The sequence below is a fragment of the Penicillium bovifimosum genome (assembly GCF_028826915.1).
Source record: "Penicillium bovifimosum strain IBT 22155 chromosome Unknown utg000001l_segment0_segment0, whole genome shotgun sequence".
Lineage (NCBI taxonomy): Eukaryota > Fungi > Ascomycota > Eurotiomycetes > Eurotiales > Aspergillaceae > Penicillium > Penicillium bovifimosum.
In genome coordinates, this window is record NW_026622710.1 from 1,277,014 (window position 1) to 1,293,798 (window position 16,785).

At 52.9% G+C, this 16,785-nt stretch overlaps 5 protein-coding genes across 5 annotated transcripts; 2 read left to right on the plus strand and 3 right to left on the minus strand.

Annotated features, from left to right (window-relative positions):
* Positions 1-584: 584 nt before the first annotated feature.
* N7515_000485 (DNA-directed RNA polymerase I subunit RPA49) lies at positions 585-2,195 on the plus strand (the record flags this gene model as incomplete). The annotated part of the gene is made up of 3 exons (XM_056661229.1): positions 585-723; positions 783-1,108; positions 1,167-2,195. 3 exons carry the CDS (start codon positions 585-587, stop codon positions 2,193-2,195), a joined length of 1,494 nt encoding a protein of 497 aa, XP_056526395.1.
* Positions 2,196-2,704: 509 nt separating this feature from the next.
* Positions 2,705-4,693, minus strand: hemA (5-aminolevulinic acid synthase HemA; the record flags this gene model as incomplete). Its single annotated transcript, XM_056661230.1, has 2 exons — positions 2,705-4,299; positions 4,354-4,693. 2 exons carry the CDS (start codon positions 4,691-4,693, stop codon positions 2,705-2,707), a joined length of 1,935 nt encoding a protein of 644 aa, XP_056526396.1.
* Positions 4,694-5,713: 1,020 nt separating this feature from the next.
* On the minus strand, positions 5,714-10,857 carry ino80 (chromatin-remodeling ATPase INO80; the record flags this gene model as incomplete). The annotated part of the gene is made up of 4 exons (XM_056661231.1): positions 5,714-5,910; positions 5,966-9,743; positions 9,800-10,276; positions 10,339-10,857. The coding sequence occupies 4 exons, from the start codon at positions 10,855-10,857 to the stop codon at positions 5,714-5,716; spliced, it is 4,971 nt and encodes a 1,656-aa protein (XP_056526397.1).
* A 2,041-nt stretch (positions 10,858-12,898) lies between these two features.
* Positions 12,899-14,072, plus strand: N7515_000488 (zinc-dependent alcohol dehydrogenase; the record flags this gene model as incomplete). The annotated part of the gene is made up of 3 exons (XM_056661232.1): positions 12,899-13,552; positions 13,612-13,966; positions 14,026-14,072. 3 exons carry the CDS (start codon positions 12,899-12,901, stop codon positions 14,070-14,072), a joined length of 1,056 nt encoding a protein of 351 aa, XP_056526398.1.
* A 299-nt stretch (positions 14,073-14,371) lies between these two features.
* N7515_000489 (putative GABA permease) lies at positions 14,372-16,568 on the minus strand (the record flags this gene model as incomplete). Its single annotated transcript, XM_056661233.1, has 6 exons — positions 14,372-14,989; positions 15,078-15,164; positions 15,230-16,000; positions 16,069-16,115; positions 16,260-16,394; positions 16,463-16,568. 6 exons carry the CDS (start codon positions 16,566-16,568, stop codon positions 14,372-14,374), a joined length of 1,764 nt encoding a protein of 587 aa, XP_056526399.1.
* Positions 16,569-16,785: the final 217 nt, after the last annotated feature.

Sequence of the window (16,785 nt, forward strand, 5' to 3'; positions counted from 1 at the left end):
TACAACAGTCTACCCACTTTTACCAACACCTCGGATTCACTCACGTCTACGATTTGATGTCATGCATGGTTATTACTCGGAGGGGCTCATGTGTTCAGGTGGATGTTGGAGGGCCGGTGTGCTGTATCGGTCTTTGAGCACGGCATTGGATGACTGGTCAATTTTCCAAAATCTTTACGGCCTTCCTTCGGGCTGGTCAAAAGTTATGGAGAGGTTTCTTCCGGGAGTTTATCAAAAATCCATGGAATAGCTCGGGAGTCTCGTTTAGCTGATACAGATGAATCGATGACTTGATGAGTGCAATATCTTTTTCATTAAATGTAAATGTGTAGCAACCAAACCCTGGTGGAAGAAGGACATCTGCCTTGACATTATCATGCAAGTTCCTCCTAAGTAGACAGCTTGACGCCTTAAGCTGCTATGCACGTCAATATTCGCTTTGTGTGCGGAGCCGTGGCTTCACCGCCTGCCGTGTCTCCGATAGTAAATTTTTCTGCCAGACAAGTACAGACAATTTTATTTCACCGCGCCGAAGCCAATTGACGAGAACTACAACCCGTTGTATCTCGCCTCCTAGTGCCATAATGCCTTCAAATAAAACAGATCAGAAGCGCAAGCGCTCCTCGAAAAATGACGGTCCCAGCAAGAAACCCGCTTTCCACATGCTGCCCCCATTGGCCGCCAGCGTGATTGAAGATAAAAGCGAGCTTGCACCGATAATTGGTGAGTGCACAGCTTTTCTAACCAGATGTGAGCGTCTAATAACCGTTGTAACAATTCAGCCAATACCCCCGGCCTTCAGAGCTCGAATTCTCTCCGCTTCAACCCATATATCAAAAGCCGCTCCAATGTCCCCAAGTCAGCGGCAGCAACCCGGAACCCGGGCATTGTCTCGTCAGAGATCCTCCTCCAGTCCTCAGACCACGCCAAGATGGACTTTGTCGGCCGTGAAGGCACAGGAGACGACACCGACTCGCAAGTGAAGCACTACGTTGCAGTCGTCGACCCTGAGGAGAAGACCTGGAAAGTCGTAGAGGTCCGACGGGCAACACTCCGCGGAGCCCTGAGAACCCGCCGAACGGAAGAAGAAGACTCAGAAGAAGAGCTTGTATGTCCCTTTCCCCAGCCACACCAATATTGAAAACGTCCAAACTAATGCACAGCAGAATACCATGCGCGCCCAACGCACCGCTCTAACCAACACCTTCGGTACCAAACAATCTCGCAAAGCAGTGCAATCCATGGCCGAGAACGCCCAACTCTCCAACGCCCCCGCCGGCGCCGTCCCCCAAGCCGGCGCAGCCCTCATCTCCTCGCTGCCAGCCAACACAGCCTCCGGCCTCGCCAAAGCCCTCGCCACCCAAGCCGAAGTCCAAGCCGCCAAGCCCCTGCCCACGCCCAACCTCACAGCCTCGCACCCCTCGGACGTGTACTCAATCGAGACCCTCGTGCCGGGCAGCCACAGCACGCTGTCGCAACTCAACGGCGTCAGCGAATGGAAATCCCAAGTCGACGCCGGTCTCGGCGTAACAACCGTCTCCCGCTACGTCTCCAACCGCGTCGGCCCAGTAGCAACCTCCGACAACACAACCCACCTCCAAGTTCTGCGCTTCATCCAGCTCCTCATCGAATTCGGCCGCTGTCTGAAATCCATGGGTGCGAACGCCAAGGGCGGCGGTCCCGGCAGCAAACGTCTCCCGCCCCGCGATGATCTGCGTCGTATTCTTTCTAACACGACCGGTGCCGCGGCTAAGCCCGTTGCGGCTGCTAAGGCGGCGCCTGTTGATGGTGAGCTGTTGCCGGACTCGGTGATTGATGCTGTGCGGAGGAGGTTCGCGCCTAGTGGTGGCTTTGTCTCGAAGAATGATCTTACCCTGCTGCATACCACTATCTGTGCTTTGTCGTTGCATATCCCCCCTCAGCCGGCCAAGGATGGTGGGTCTAGCTCGCTGGGTGGGAATGCGCCTAATGAGCTGGCGACTGATCCGTCCGATTTGAGGGATGATTTGAGACTGGATCCGAATACTATTCATCAGTATTTCAGGGAGCTGGGCTGTCGCATTGATAAGCCTAGGGAGACGGAGTTTGCCAAGTGGAATATTAAGGGTGGAAAGGCTGAGGCGCATGCACGTCGGGTTGCGAGATTGCGCGTGCCGGTTGAGTTCCCCAAGGTTAGTCGTGGTGGGAGGAAGTAGGTGATTTGGTGGTTCTGTGGTGTTGAGAACTGCTCAGTGCTGTTGGGTTTTCTTCATGGGATATATGGCGCTTTTTGTGTTTAAAATTGTGATTTTATATGTCTCTGTAACAATGAGGCGGTCTTACCCTACATAGCCAAAAGCATCAGGTATTACTAGGTTGCTCGGTCTTCCATCTTGTCTCATCCGTGTAGAGTCAGTTGGGCTGTGTCTGTCTTATGGCTTAGATTGAGGTTTAGGATGGCTCCTCTGCTCAAGCTACAACACTGCCTCTGGTGGTGAGAAAAGATGAGCAAAGCCGAATTTCTCCAAGACGATTACAAGGTTAAGACCAAAGCAGATAGAAGATATGATCAAAATATCGATAGATCGATTTGATAATATTGTCAACGGATGTATGTACAAATCACTTATATCCGCACTTATTAGTATGTAAAGGATTGGACGGGAATAACTACAAGGCATGTGGTACCCCAAAGGACTCTCGAAGAGCAAGCAGCATACTTGATCTAAGCAGCCACACCGACAGGGGTGGATTCCATACCCGAGTGAGCCTTCTCAACCAGAGGGGTAGCAGCCTTCAGCAACGGGGCGGTAGCCTCGGCAGCAGCATTTTTGAACTCACGGGCAACGGCCGCCTCGAGAGTCTCACCAGCCTGCAGACCCAGCTGGGCATCCTCCCAGATAGGCAGGTTAGCGGCCTCGGCGCCTTCAACGCCAACGCCGACAAACCCGCCCTGGGCCTGCCAGTCGCTGGTGCGCTTGAGGCCTAGGTCGTTCCAAACGGCCTGGACGGCGCCGACCAGGTGGTCGCGGAGGTGCTTCACGTGGCCGGGGGTCGGGGTGATGCGCAGACGCTCCTCGCCGCGGGGAACGGTGGGGTAGTTGATGGCCTGCACGTAGATGCCGTGCTCCTCGAGGAGCTTGTCGGAGGCCTTCTTAGCCAGCTCGGCACTACCGACGAGGAGGGGGACGATGTGGGAGGGGTTGGGGATGACAGGGATGTCCAAATCCTTGAAAGCGGCCTTGACTGCGCGTGTGTGCAGTTGCTGGAGGACGCGGTCCCGGGGTTGCTGGGCCTGGTATTGGATGGCGGTGTCTGCGCCAGCCATGGTGGCAGGAGGGAGGGAAGTGGTGAAGATGAAACCAGGGGCCAGTGAGCGGATGGTATCCACCATGGCTGCCGAGCCTGCGATATATCCACCGACACAACCGTAGGCCTTGCCCAGGGTACCGGTGATGATGTCAATTCGGTCCTGGACTGTGCCCTTGGTGCTTTGAGGGGTGGCTGTATCCTGCGAAGCGTACGCCTCGTAATCGAGATGCTCAGCAACACCAGCTCCGTGTGGCCCGTACATGCCGACGGCATGGACCTCATCCAGGAAAGTGATGGCACCGTACTTCTCGGCGAGATCACAAATCTTTTCAATGGGCGCAATGGATCCGCACATGCTGTAGACGGATTCAAAGGCAATGATCTTGGGGGTTCCAAGTGGCAACGAGGCCAACTTGGCTTCGAGGTCTTCCATATCATTGTGCTTGAAGACCATCTTCTTCGCGCCAGAGTGGCGAATACCCTGAATCATGGAGGCATGGTTGAGGCTGTCAGAGAGGATGACACAATCGGGCATCTTACTACCCAGAGTAGCCAGGGTCGCATCGTTAGCCACATAGCAGGAACTGAAGACCAATGCGGCCTCCTTGTCATGCAGTTTGGCCAGCGTGCTCTCCAACGCGATCGCGTGCTGGTTGTGACCCGAGATATTGCGGGTACCGCCTGCACCAGCTCCATAGGTGTCCAGAGTCTTGTGCATCGAGTTCAAGACGTGGGGGTTGCGACCCATGCCGAGGTAGTCATTGGAGCACCAGACAGTCACGCGCTCCTCGGCAGAGGCGGTGTGGGCTCGAGGGAACTCCTTGGCGAGACGGTTGATGTTGTTGAAGTAGCGGTAGGACTTGTCCTTGTGCTTCTTCTCCAATTCCACATTGTAGAATTCGTCGTAGTTGAACCGCTCGGTCGTAGGGGCTGCCGGGCGGGGGCCGCGGACCGCGACACCAGGGGCGGCAGGGGACGAGCGGAGCGGATTGACCAAGTTAGGGTTTCCTGTAGTCAGATTAGTAAACAACTCAGATCTGGAGCCTCATAAATTCAATTTACCTCGCTCGTTCTTCTCATATCCGCCAGAGGCGAGACTAGCAGGGTGACCTCCGGTGGTGTGCAATGCCCGCTTGCCGGTGGGAACGCAGAAAGACGGCATTCCAGTAACCCCAGCGGCGCACGAGGTGAAACGCTTGGTGCCATTGAGACGGGCACTCTGCACAGCCAGAGCCTTGCTCATGACCGGGCAGCGGCGGGCAATCGTTTGCAGGTTGGACATAGTTCCACCTCCCGGACTGGTGCTAGGACGAGTAGCGGTCGAGAGAGTGCGCAGGGTAGTGGGCGATGTGCGCTTCAAGAAAGGGCACATGGCACGAGACTGCTGCAACATGGCCTCCATGGTCGAATTGAGGCAGAAAACAAATGATAGGAACAGAATGCGATTCTCCGTGAGTTCAGGAGAAGTACAGATCCAGACCGAAAACCGGGCGGAATCAGAGAGTAAAATCAACCAGGGCGGGGGATCGCTGACTCATGCTCGGCTTACATACAGAGTACTCTTATTGGATGAAAAATTTGGGCCCGCTCGTACCCGGGATTCCTCTCCCGATTAGGCAACTTTGGTGGCTGCCGAGGACCTTGCCACTTTGACATGCGACGGCACGACCGGCATTTTCACATTCGGTGAAGTTGGGGATAGCTCGGACACCACAATACTCAGGCACTGAAAAGGCAATCAGGCACTAAGGCATCAAGATGTACGGGCATATTGAACCAGGGAACGCTCAATCTGATGATTCTGATCCTTTCTATTCTATTTATAGGTCTCTCCGCGGACTTCGATGATCACTACAAACAACAATATTCAAAGAAACGCGTATCAACTTAGCGCTCACGTTAGCACAATCAACAGTTATCTCCAGGGCCTGCGTATACGGGGGTGGCAACCCCTAGCCGGGACCGGGTACTGGCCAGCTTACTCCATACATCTCTCTATGGTCAAACATATCGACCACATAACTAACTGCAGTACTGTAGAAATATGGTTTCTCGGGATCTGATTGATCGAGACTGTAATACTGCCATTTTTCACCGATTGACATGTGGAATTTAGGGAACAGCATGCAGAATTAGAAAACAACAGTCACGTCTATTACAGATTGCTTCGCATCAGCCATCAGCTTTTTCATTGCAAATGTCCATATCGAAAAGTCACAACGTTCGCCATCCATAGTTAAGGTTTTTGTGTGATAATACAGAGCAGAACTTCACATAACTGCCGGTGGAGAAAAGAAGAAGATAGGTAGGAAAAAGTAAAACGAGGAAAGAAAGAACATGGAGAAAATGAAACCGGAGCAAAAGGAAAGGTGAAGTGACATGAAACGCCGTCCCGAGTTAGATTAGTTGAACAATCGTTGAGTTAATCGAGGCCGCCGTCGCCGTCAATTAGACGGAGACGCTCTTTTGTGGTTTTCGCGCGTTTCGAGGAGCCTTTGCCTCCACCGCGGCCACGTCCGCGCTTGGCAGCAGGTGTTGCTAAGGGGGTGTCCAGCGAGTCCTCGGCCGGCGTAGCGGCCCCTGAGGGTTTGGCGCTCGCGTCGTCGAAGTTACCCTCGCCTATTCAGTCGGTTAGTACAATGCGATTCGAAGAGATTGACCGAGCATTTCTCACCTTCATGGTACATGTCATCTAGCGTAAGGTCTCGCTTGCGTTTCTGGGCCTTCTTTCCGCCCTTGGCACCAAGAGCCTCACCACGTTCAATGGCTTCCTTCTCCTTTTGTTCGATGAGCTCGGCCTCGTCATCGTCGGCGAGCCACAGCGCAATGTCTTTGGTACGGTTTTCCCGAGCACGGGTGTTGAAGTCAACACCACCAGAGGCACCGCCGGTAATGACGACACGCTGCACTTCTTCCTTCTGCAAGGCGCGCTTTCGGATGCGTTCTTCGATTGTGCCGCGGGTGATGAGACGGTAGACGGTCACCTGGCGAGTTTGGCCCAGACGATGGGCACGATCCATGGCCTGCGAATCGATTGTAGGGTTCCAATCAGAATCGTAGAAGATGACAGTGTCGGCTGCTGTCAAGTTGATACCAAGACCACCGGCACGGGTCGACAGCAAAAAGACGAAGATATCCGGGTTTGATTGGAAGTCTGCGACAGTGTCGCGACGGTCTTCCAGCTTCGTACTTCCGTCCAGTCGACAGTACTTGTAGTTGCGGTATGTCAGGTACTCTTCCATCAAGTCGATCATACGTGTCATCTGGAAGTATAGAAGCACGCGGTGACCACCAGGCTTGAGCTCCCGCAGCAGTTCGTCCAACTTGGCCAACTTGCCTGAGTCTGTCACGAAACGACGCATCGATGGGACTTCGATGTGGTTGTAGCGGGCCTTGAGCGAGGCCGGCGGCGGCAGCATAGGTGGATGAGAGTAAGGCGCCGGATCGAGCTTCTTTGTAAGGATCTGCTCCTCGAGCTTCTTGCTATTCTGTGCAAAGAGTGCTTGCCGAACAGACACATTGAACAAAGCCTGTTGGGTTTCCCGCAATGCCTGTTGACCAGAAGATGACAGGGTGATAGGAGGTGCGGAAGCCTTAGGACCACCACAAGGCTCAATCAGCTGAAGGCCTTGATTTTCCAATGACGACCGCGAGACAGTCATGAGATCCTTCATCCGGCCCTCAACGGCGATATCTGTAATGGCCTGACGATCATTACGATCGACAATATTCAAGATCGAATGAGATAGCACAGAGTTCTTGGCATCATCACTTTCATCATAAATGACGTTCAGGGCAGAAAGCCTGTTAGGCTTGCTGCGACGACGCTCTGCGCGCTCGTAGACACCCAGTCGGGCGATCTCGCTGGCTTCTCCTGCCGAAGTGTCGACGAAACGCAGGAAAGAGAACGCGCCATTTTCGCGAGAACTCTTTTGGATGTTTTCTGGTGTCCACACGTTCATCAACTGCGATAAATACTTAGTTTGGAAACCCGCACGAGGATTGTCGGAACCAGGGAGATCCAGACGGCCTGCAGAGCTGCACAAAAGGCGAGGCAAGTCGTATTCGATCATATTCCGAGTCGAATAACGAACATCGACAAAGTTGCCTTCACGCACAAAAGAAGCAGTTTCCGCGAAGTACGCCGCCGAGAAGGGAGATTTCGTCTCCGCACGCTCGAAGAGATCTGGGTGGTTGCATACTTTGCGGAATTGCATGACCAAGTTCATCAATGTGCTGCTGTCAGTGTCGTCGCCCGTGGCGGCCTTCTCAATAAGGTCGATGATGCTGACGCGGTTACGTAAATTGGCGTACAAGGCACGTTGGCGGTATGTCAAGTCACAGAAAATGTCCTTTTCGACCTTATCCCCAAGCTCTTGCTGCACGTTCTTCTTGACACGACGCAACATGAAAGGTTTCAAGATCATATGAAGACGCTTGAGCTGGTCCTCATTCAGTTTGGTGTTGCTTTGAGCATGGGATTCAATGTCCTTGGAGAACCACTCGCTGAACTCGTCATGGGAATCGAACAGTGTAGGCATGATAAAGTGAAGCAGAGCCCACAGTTCCTGCATGTTGTTCTGAATCGGCGTACCGGTCAACAGAAGACGATTGCGGCAGCTGAATCCCAGCAGGTTCTTCCATCGGGAACTTGAAGAAGACTTGATAGCCTGAGCTTCGTCCAGAATCATGTACTGCCATTTAATTTTCTGGAAGTATTGTGCGTCAAGCACGACAAGCTGGTACGAGGTGACCAGGACGTGGAACTCCGAGTCGCGGTTGTAGGTGATGTGCTTGCGATCCCAAAATTTGCGCAGAATCTTACGGTCCCTGGCATTACCCCAGTAGGGCAACACCTTGATGTTGGGAACAAAGCGAGTGATTTCCTGCTGCCAGTTGTGCAGTGTCGATGCCGGCGCAATGACCAGGAAGGGGCCCCAAATGTTATGGAACTCTGCCAAGTAGGCCATGACGGAGATGGACTGGATAGTCTTACCGAGACCCATCTCATCTGCCAAGATACCGTTGATACCCTGCTCGTACAAGTTGACCAGCCAATTGAGACCCTTGAGCTGGTACTCCTTCAGTTGAGCATTCAGCATTGTCGGCTGGGAGATCTCGATGTCACCCAAGCTAGTCGGGTTCTGGAAATTCATTTCCCCGTCGTCGAACGTAGCCATGTTGTCACCTTCTTGATTGAAGGCACGAGCCCGTTCCTGGGCTTGCTGCACAGCACTCTGCGCATTGGCCATAGCAGCCTGTTGCAAGGCGGTGTCGTCTTCGGCGTCGAAGTCAAGATCTTCGAATGCAGTGGTCTTGGCGTCGGGGTTGGCCACGCTGTCAGGCAGGTTGATCGTGTGAGCGTTTGGATTTCCTGACTGAACGGTCTCCCCAGTAGCAGCAACAGCACCGTCCCCTTGAGCTTCGTCGGTCTTGATCTTGCGCCCGATGAAGTGGGAGTACAGCTCGGTTTGTGAGATGAGGAAGTTGAGCTTGCGCTTCTGGCGATTGGCTTCACGGTCCGCCTCGGCCTTCTTCGCTGCGTCAAGTTCCTGCCTCTCAGCCGCACGACGCAGGTCACGCTCCTCGCGCTCGTTGCGCTTCCAGAAATTCATCATCTCGCGCATCGCGCGCTTAGCGCGAGCTTGGGTGTCCTTGGTGCTCTTGTTCGTGCGCTCCTGCCACTTGCGAGACTGCTTGCTAGCCAGCTGAGCCGTCTTGCGGGAGTTCTCCTGGCGAGTGGAGAGAGAAGTGGTCTTGATGCGGTAGACCTTTGGAATATCCTTGCGCGCCATATCGCGCCAGATCTGCTCGTAGATCTGATTGTAGCCCTTGCTGTCGTAGTGTAACTGCGAGAGTGGGGTACCCTCCTTTGAACGTCGAACATCCTTTCTCGCACTTGGGGTGAGATACAGCTCGTCGTCCAACCCAGCATTCCAGGCAGCTTCGGCCATGTCCTTCTCGGCCTGCTTCTGCTCTTTGGATTTCTTGGGACGAGTGACCGGACCCGCGCGGCCTGACCGGCGTCGGCTGGGCGAAGAACGTCCAATAGAGAATTGACCCTGCGTCCCGCCTTCGAGGTTGGGAGCAAGAGGAGTGACCTCACCTAGCTCTTCATGGGTATCGCCGCCCTCCAACGCACGCTTGGTAGTGCGGATTTTCTTCTGGGCGCGCTCGGCTTCGCGCAGGAACTTCGCCCGTTCTCCGGGTTCTTGAGCCGTGCTCGCCTTGTGCTCGGCCTCCAGCTTCTTTTGCATTTCCTGGCGCACGGTGTTCTCGCGACGACGCTTGCGTTGCATGTCCTTCTTTCGTTCCTTCTCATCCTGAACCTCTTTTTGCTGAACCTCGGCCATGACAGCACCCTCGTGATGCCCTCGGAATCGGTCGGTACCCAACAGGGCTTGTCGCTCGAAGCTTTTGGCCAGTTCGGCGAGGAAATCATGGCGGCGACGCTAAACATGGGTCAATCAATACGTGTCATTTGGAGGTAAGTGATTTCAGACTGTACCTTTCGTCGAACCTCCTCCGCACGACTGCTCTCCACCGATCGTTTGTGACTTATCTCCTGATACCGTTGCTGCTCGGCGTTGAAACCAGGACTTTCAACATCGCTCTTCTCGGCTTGGTCGATCTCGGCTGCAGCCCGATTGACTTGCTCCAAGTCCACGCCGGGTGGGAATGGTTTCCGAAGCGGCGCACGCGGAACAGGCGCAGAGTATTCCGCCTCGGGCTTGGTGAACCCGTTGGTTGCATGTAGTCCTCGCGGGGTATCCAAGTTCGGATCGAACTCTGACCGATGCTCATGTTTGGGTGCTAGAGCCCCATGCGTGGAATTGTGGTCCAGGTGCCGGTGTGTAAGAACAGGAGGAGCATGGGTGTGGGCAATGACGGGGACTGGGGGAGGAGAGGGTTTCCTCGCAGGCTCATCCGACGGACCGGAAAGGATACTGGCGAACGACATTGGGTCTGCGGCTCTGGCAGGTTTCTAAAAGGGTAATAAACGGTTAGTCACTCATGAGCTATTGTTGGGTTCCGGTTGATGCCTACACTTCCTGGCGGCGATGCCGGTCTCGGCTCTCGCGCCATCGACGGTCCATATCCAGCACCATTGCCGCGCATCCGATATGGGGATTCAGACTCCCTTGTAGGTGATTGCGAATGGCCTTCAGGGCGGCTGGACGGATGCCCATGCGGTCCCGAACCATAGGGCGAGGCGCCATTGCCTGTAATCACGGAACTCGAGTATGGTCGCGGAAACGATAACTGAGGGCCAGGCGGATGTCCTTGGTATTGTGAAGCCTCCGGGTGAGACGGGTGAGGTGGCGCACTGCCATTCAAGGGCGGCGGCAGTGTGGAGGGCATCGGAGACGCGTGCGAAAAGTGCGGGCTCCGCGCAACGGAGGATGAGCCGAAGGCTGGTGGTGTCTGCGGCGGAGGCTGATGGTATTGCGGTGGTTGTTGTTCATTGTTTGGGTAATACTGGTGGTTCTTGGTCGGAGAGGAGTAGGCCGGATACCGCTGCTGCTGAGTCGGGGACTGGCCATTATATGGCGGAGCGCCTGTCATGATGGCCGCGGTCCCCGGTAAGGGTCGAGCGCGTCAAAGGTGTTGAAGCACTCGGGTCGAGCTAGGGTCAGGTATGAATTGACGGAGAACCAAGACTGTTACTCAAAGCCACCTGTCAAGGGGGGGGGTTCTGGAGCGCTGGTAGACGCGACGTCAGTTGTTGGTTTCATGAAGGTAGGAATGGTTTCGGAGTGAAGGGGGAATGAAAGAGCAGGGGGGAGACGAAAGCGAGACATAAATACCTGATGGATGGATAAATCCGTTTGTGGTGGGAAGATGCAGGAGGAAGAGAAGTTTCCGTGGAGCCCAAGAAAGAGAATGCGCGGCCGGGGCCTAGGCGAACTGATGCAGGGGAGATGGATGGAGGATGAGAAGGGGGAGATGATGAGTTGGAGTGAGATGGAGAGTTAAAGGAGAGTTGGGAAGTTGAAGAGGGGAAAATGAATGCAAAGTTTAGGAAGGGAAAGGGGAAAAAGGTGACGATTGGCATTTGTCGTGATTGTCTTTCTCGTTCATCTCTCTTGTTGAGCCAACTCCGGACCTCGGGGGTTAGGTCCGAATTGACAAGCTTACAATATGAATTAATTATTTGGTCTATTCTAGTGAATTGAGATTATTGACAATGTTGATTGTCTATTGTTTTTCTCATTTTCTCCCAATTGTCTGGCCTTGATCTCAACTCCATACAAACAGCCTAAGGTGGTGAGGAGTCAACCGACAAAGTAAACGAACTTCACATTCACAGTCACATTCACAGGCTTTTTTTACTTGTTTACTTGAGCACAATCTTTTCAATTCCCACCTTCTTAGCGGACTTTGTTCAGTTCAGTTCTTTCCTTCTGATCTCCCACATTCTCTTTCCGTGAGATCTATCCACGCTATCCGGGTTTATCACGGGTTTATCGATCGTCCGATCCCGGGACTGAACATCATGTTTGACTTTTCACAGTGTTTAACTAGTAGTATCAGGCGTAGACGGGAAGTTGGAACGGACTATATTTCACCCAGGTGTAATAGCCTAGAGTTTATAAACGGATATAAACCATCAGGATTGAGCTTGCCTGTAGGACAGTCATATGGTACGTTTCTGGTTAAGCGGATACATGTGGGAGGGGCTCCCAGACAACCATAGTTCGCACACAACTCCAATCGAAGACAATCAACTGAATCATATCATGCAGATCTGTAGTAACAGCTCCGACTGAAGTCCTCGCAGGCCCTGGACAATGTGAAACCCCATATCGTCCCGGATGGAAGGAGCACCTTATATGCAAGGACCTCCACATGGAATGGACGGGTGAATGGGAGCTATATGTATCATGTTAGCCCATATAGAAGCCATCCTCAGCATGCTAAGCATAAGTAACACCCCACACACTACCCCGGTAACCCCGCCTGATGTACCTGATGCCCATAAATGTGATGTGACGCTCAACAGCCGGGTAGTGACGTCCTCCACTCAATGTCTGATGCCATCATGACAGACAACGTGGACACAACTAGCATGGGTCTGATTGACTCTGAAGAGATTTTCCCAGCTGGTTTCCTGATATGGTGATTCCGATGTTTTGTTCAGATGAGGAGGTGCTGCATTTGGTCGGATTCTAGTTTCCCTAAACGGAGCTGCAGGGAAGATGTCAAGATGATATGTAGGAGCTAGCTCCATCAACCTCAGTAGAATGCATTGGATCCCGTGATGATGGGAGGAAATTCTATATGCTAGACAATTAGCCAAGGTCTAGATGAAGGGGTAATAGGTACCAGGGAGCTAGAAGCATAGTGTTGTTACGTTGTATCAGATATAGGTACGGAAGGAGAGTGACATCGGTATACAACAATGTCAAGTACCGGACAACCGGATGGCTTGATTGGCCCCCCGTGGATCAGAAGAACTATAAGCAGTACCTTTGTGTCACAGGGTCTATATATTCCCCTCCTCTCACCTACCTCTCTTCCCTCTACCTACCACACTTCCCTACCTACCACACCAACCTCACTCTTAACCAAATAATCAACTCAAACTAACTCCCCAACCACAATCATGCCTCAAATCCCAGACAAGCAATGGGCCCAGGTCGTCGAAAAAATTGGCGGACCACCAGTCTACAAACAAATCCCCGTCCCCAAGCCCGGACCCGACGAGGTCCTCGTGAAGATGAAATACACCGGCGTCTGCCACACCGACCTACACGCCATGAAGGGCGACTGGCCACTGCAATTAAAGCAGCCACTCGTCGGCGGCCACGAAGGCGCCGGCATCGTCGTTGCCAAAGGCGAGCTAGCACGGGGTATTGAAATCGGCGACCATGCAGGCATCAAATGGCTCAACGGCTCCTGTCTCGCATGCGAGTTCTGCAAGTCTTCCGACGAGCCTCTGTGTCCTGATGCCTTGCTTTCCGGATATACGGTTGACGGCACGTTCCAGCAGTACGCGATTGGGAAGGCGGCGCATGTGTCGAAGCTGCCAAAGGAGGTGCCGCTTGATGCTGTTGCGCCGATTCTGTGTGCCGGTATCACTGTTTACAAGGGTCTGAAGGAATCCGGTGCGCGTCCTGGTCAGACTGTTGCTATTGTTGGGGCTGGTGGTGGACTTGGATCGCTTGCGCAGCAGTATGCTAAGGCTATGGGTTTGCGGGTTATCGCTATTGATGGCGGAGATGAGAAGAGGGAGATGTGTGAGAAGCTGGGCGCGGAGGTGAGCTTTGTTACTTCTCTGCATCTGTGGATTGTCGGGCATAGTACTAATGTCTGCAGGCTTACGTTGACTTCAAGAAGAGCAACGACCTCGTTGCCGATGTCAAGGCAGCTACTCCTGGCGGCTTGGGTGCCCATGCCGTGCTCTTGCTTGCTGCCGCGGAGAAGCCTTTCCAGCAGGCTGTTGAATACGCTCGCTCTCGTGGTACAATCGTCGCCATCGGACTGCCTGCCAATGCGTTCCTCAGGGCCCCCGTTTTCGATACTGTCGTCAAGATGGTCAACATCAAAGGTAGTTACGTCGGTAACCGCCAGGATGGCGTTGAGGCTGTGGACTTCTTTGCGCGTGGCTTGATCAATGCTCCTTTCAAGACCGCCACTCTGAAGGACCTACCGGAGGTGTTCAAGCTCATGGGTACGTTCACAATGCTCCCTCTGTCTGATTTTGATTCCGTGTGCTAATATGCAATACAGAGGAAGGCAAAATTGCCGGTCGTTACGTTCTCGAGATTCCTGAATAGATGCGATGTATTTCATGCGTTGGGTCTGAGAAAGACAAGAGGCTTGGCCTACGAGAAACGAAGAACAAGGTTTACTTGGTGATTAGCGAGAAATAAAACACATTCCTGAACCTGGAGGTATTCAGATGACTTGTCTCCAACCACGGAGGGTACAAATGTACAGCAGGTTTCTTTAAGACCGTCACAACAACGTAGTTTCAAGGCACTTTAAACTGATGCAATTCTTCCTCGACATAGACATAACAAAGACCTGCCAGAACCTACAAACTTCTCGACGATAAAAACACCATTGCCTGTCACTAAATACGCTCTTTCTCTAACCCCATCCCCTCATCCTCAGGACTAACAGTAGTCTGAGGCCCCTTATACGTCTTCTTCGCATAGACATAATAATAAAGCAACGCACCAGCCCAAAGCCCACCATTGATAACAACCGTATAATTCATATTTTGAGCTTTCAACGCACACCAGTCAGCAACAGCCCCAACCACAAGTTCATAACCGGTAAAAGAATTGAACTTACCAGACGGCCCCGGCCCCTCAGTAGGAATCATACTCAAAATAATAGCAAACATCATATAGATGACAGCAACCCACCCAATCGGTTTACTCAGATACCGACCCGTATAGAACTCACCAGGCACAAAGCGGTCAGCGCCCCAGATCAGTCGCGCCAAGATAGGCGTCAGCCATGCGAGGTCGTTGCCAGCCACGGCGAGCGAGAACAGGGCATTGGAAGCGGCTTCGTCGATTAGACAGAGGAGGCCGATTGTTGCGGCTGCTACGGTCACGCCGCAGACCATGCGGACAGGTTGGTAGAGCATGTATTTGCGCTTGCTGACTTTGCGGAAGTAGGTGGAGAATGGGAGGGCGCCGTCGCGGGAGAAGGCCCAGCTTTGGCGGGAGGCGGCTAGGACCTGATTGGGTTGTTAGTTTACATGTAGTTATGCGGATCTGGTTTTGGTTGAAGGGAGGGGAGGTGGTGGTTGGACAGTGGAGGCTTACAATGCTTAGTCCCATGAAGAACTGGACAATCATTACTACGACCATGAAGCCCATGGCACCGTTCTTGCCGAGGGCGTCGTAGTAGATCTGTAGAGTTGGATTAGATATGTCTCCCGCTCCAATATGAAGTAGAAAAGAAGGAAAAAACACACCTGAGCCATAGGCTGACCAAACTTCGAATTCAAAATCCCCTCAATATTAGTATCCATAGAAGACGCAATAACCGCCAACGACACAAACCCCAGAATCCCACACAGTCCAGTCGACGATATAATACCAAGCGGCACAGCACGGGCAGCATGCGTCGCCTCCTCACTCATATGCACACACGAATCAAAAGCGCCAATAGTCCAGATCGGAGACAACCATGCCATGATAAACGCCCAGCCGGTGGGCCATCCGGTGAGGTTCTGCACTTCACCGAAGACGTACGAGCCCGGGTTGATGGGAGGGTTCTTCTTCGTCTTGCCGATGGGCAGGGCGATAACAGTTGCCAGCACGAGGGCGATGTTAAGGAAGATACAGGCAGATTGGATCTTTGGCATTATGCGGCCGAAGAAGATAGCGATGAAGCCGTGTGCGAAGACTGTCGCTACGTATGTGCCGTAGATGATTGGTCGTGTGGCGGACCATTCGCCGTCGCGGCCGAGAGAGACTACTGAGAGGAGCATGTTGGCGAAGCCATCTAGAGTGGTAGTGTTAGTTCTTGGGTTCTGGGTTCTGGGTTCTGGGTTCTGGGTGCTGGGGGCCTCAGTTGGATTTAGGAAAGGCTCACAGTCAATTGAGCATATTCCTCCGATCAAGCCGATGGTGTTACTGTACCCGACCAGGAAACTGAGGGGGTTCTTCCACTTCTCGTCGGCGAAGTAGTGCGTCCAGAAATAGAGGCCGCCTGCTGTGGGCATTGCGGATGCCATGTCGGCCTGGTGTGTAGGGACCAACTCGTTATCAACTTATTCTGTGGTTTGAATCAGAATTGATGGAATCATACCATTGCCAAGCTCACGAGGAAGATGAAGCAGCTTGCAGCCAACCATCCTGTGCAATGAACACGTTAGCAACCTTATCTCCGGAGATATAGTAACCCTTGTTGAAGACTATTTTGCATACCCTAATCCATTGCATTAGTCACAATCTCAATACAAAGTAGTTAGCCCAGGGAATGCATTACCCAAACCATACCCACAGGACCAGCAGGCATGGAAAACGCCAACGTAGACGCAATCGAAGGCAAAAGTCCCATGATACTGAATGCAACCGCAAAGATCTGAACCGTCGAGTAATGCCGTCGCAGTTCCTGCTTGTATCCAAGTCTCGCTAACAAAAGCAATCAGCACCGAGCTCATATAGTTGCACAGGATCTGCCCATGGCGCGAGATACACACCCAACAGCTCAGTATCGCCAGCCTGGGGCTTCGAGTCATGACCCGTGGCCGTCGACAGACGCCTTTTGCTCGTATGAGATGTGATTTTCTCCATTGTGTCCGCCATTCTGTTACATGCGATTGGAGAATAGAGTCAAGGGATAGAAAGATAGGTGAAAGATCCAACGCGATCGAACATGCGTCGTCTAAGAATTGAAGAAGATGAAAATAATACAGGAAAGATAAAGACGTTAAGATTCAAATATAGAACGAGCTCTATAAGCACCGACTGCAAAGCTCAGAGATAGATGGGAACCATGGAAGTGCACATCAACCCCTGTTCC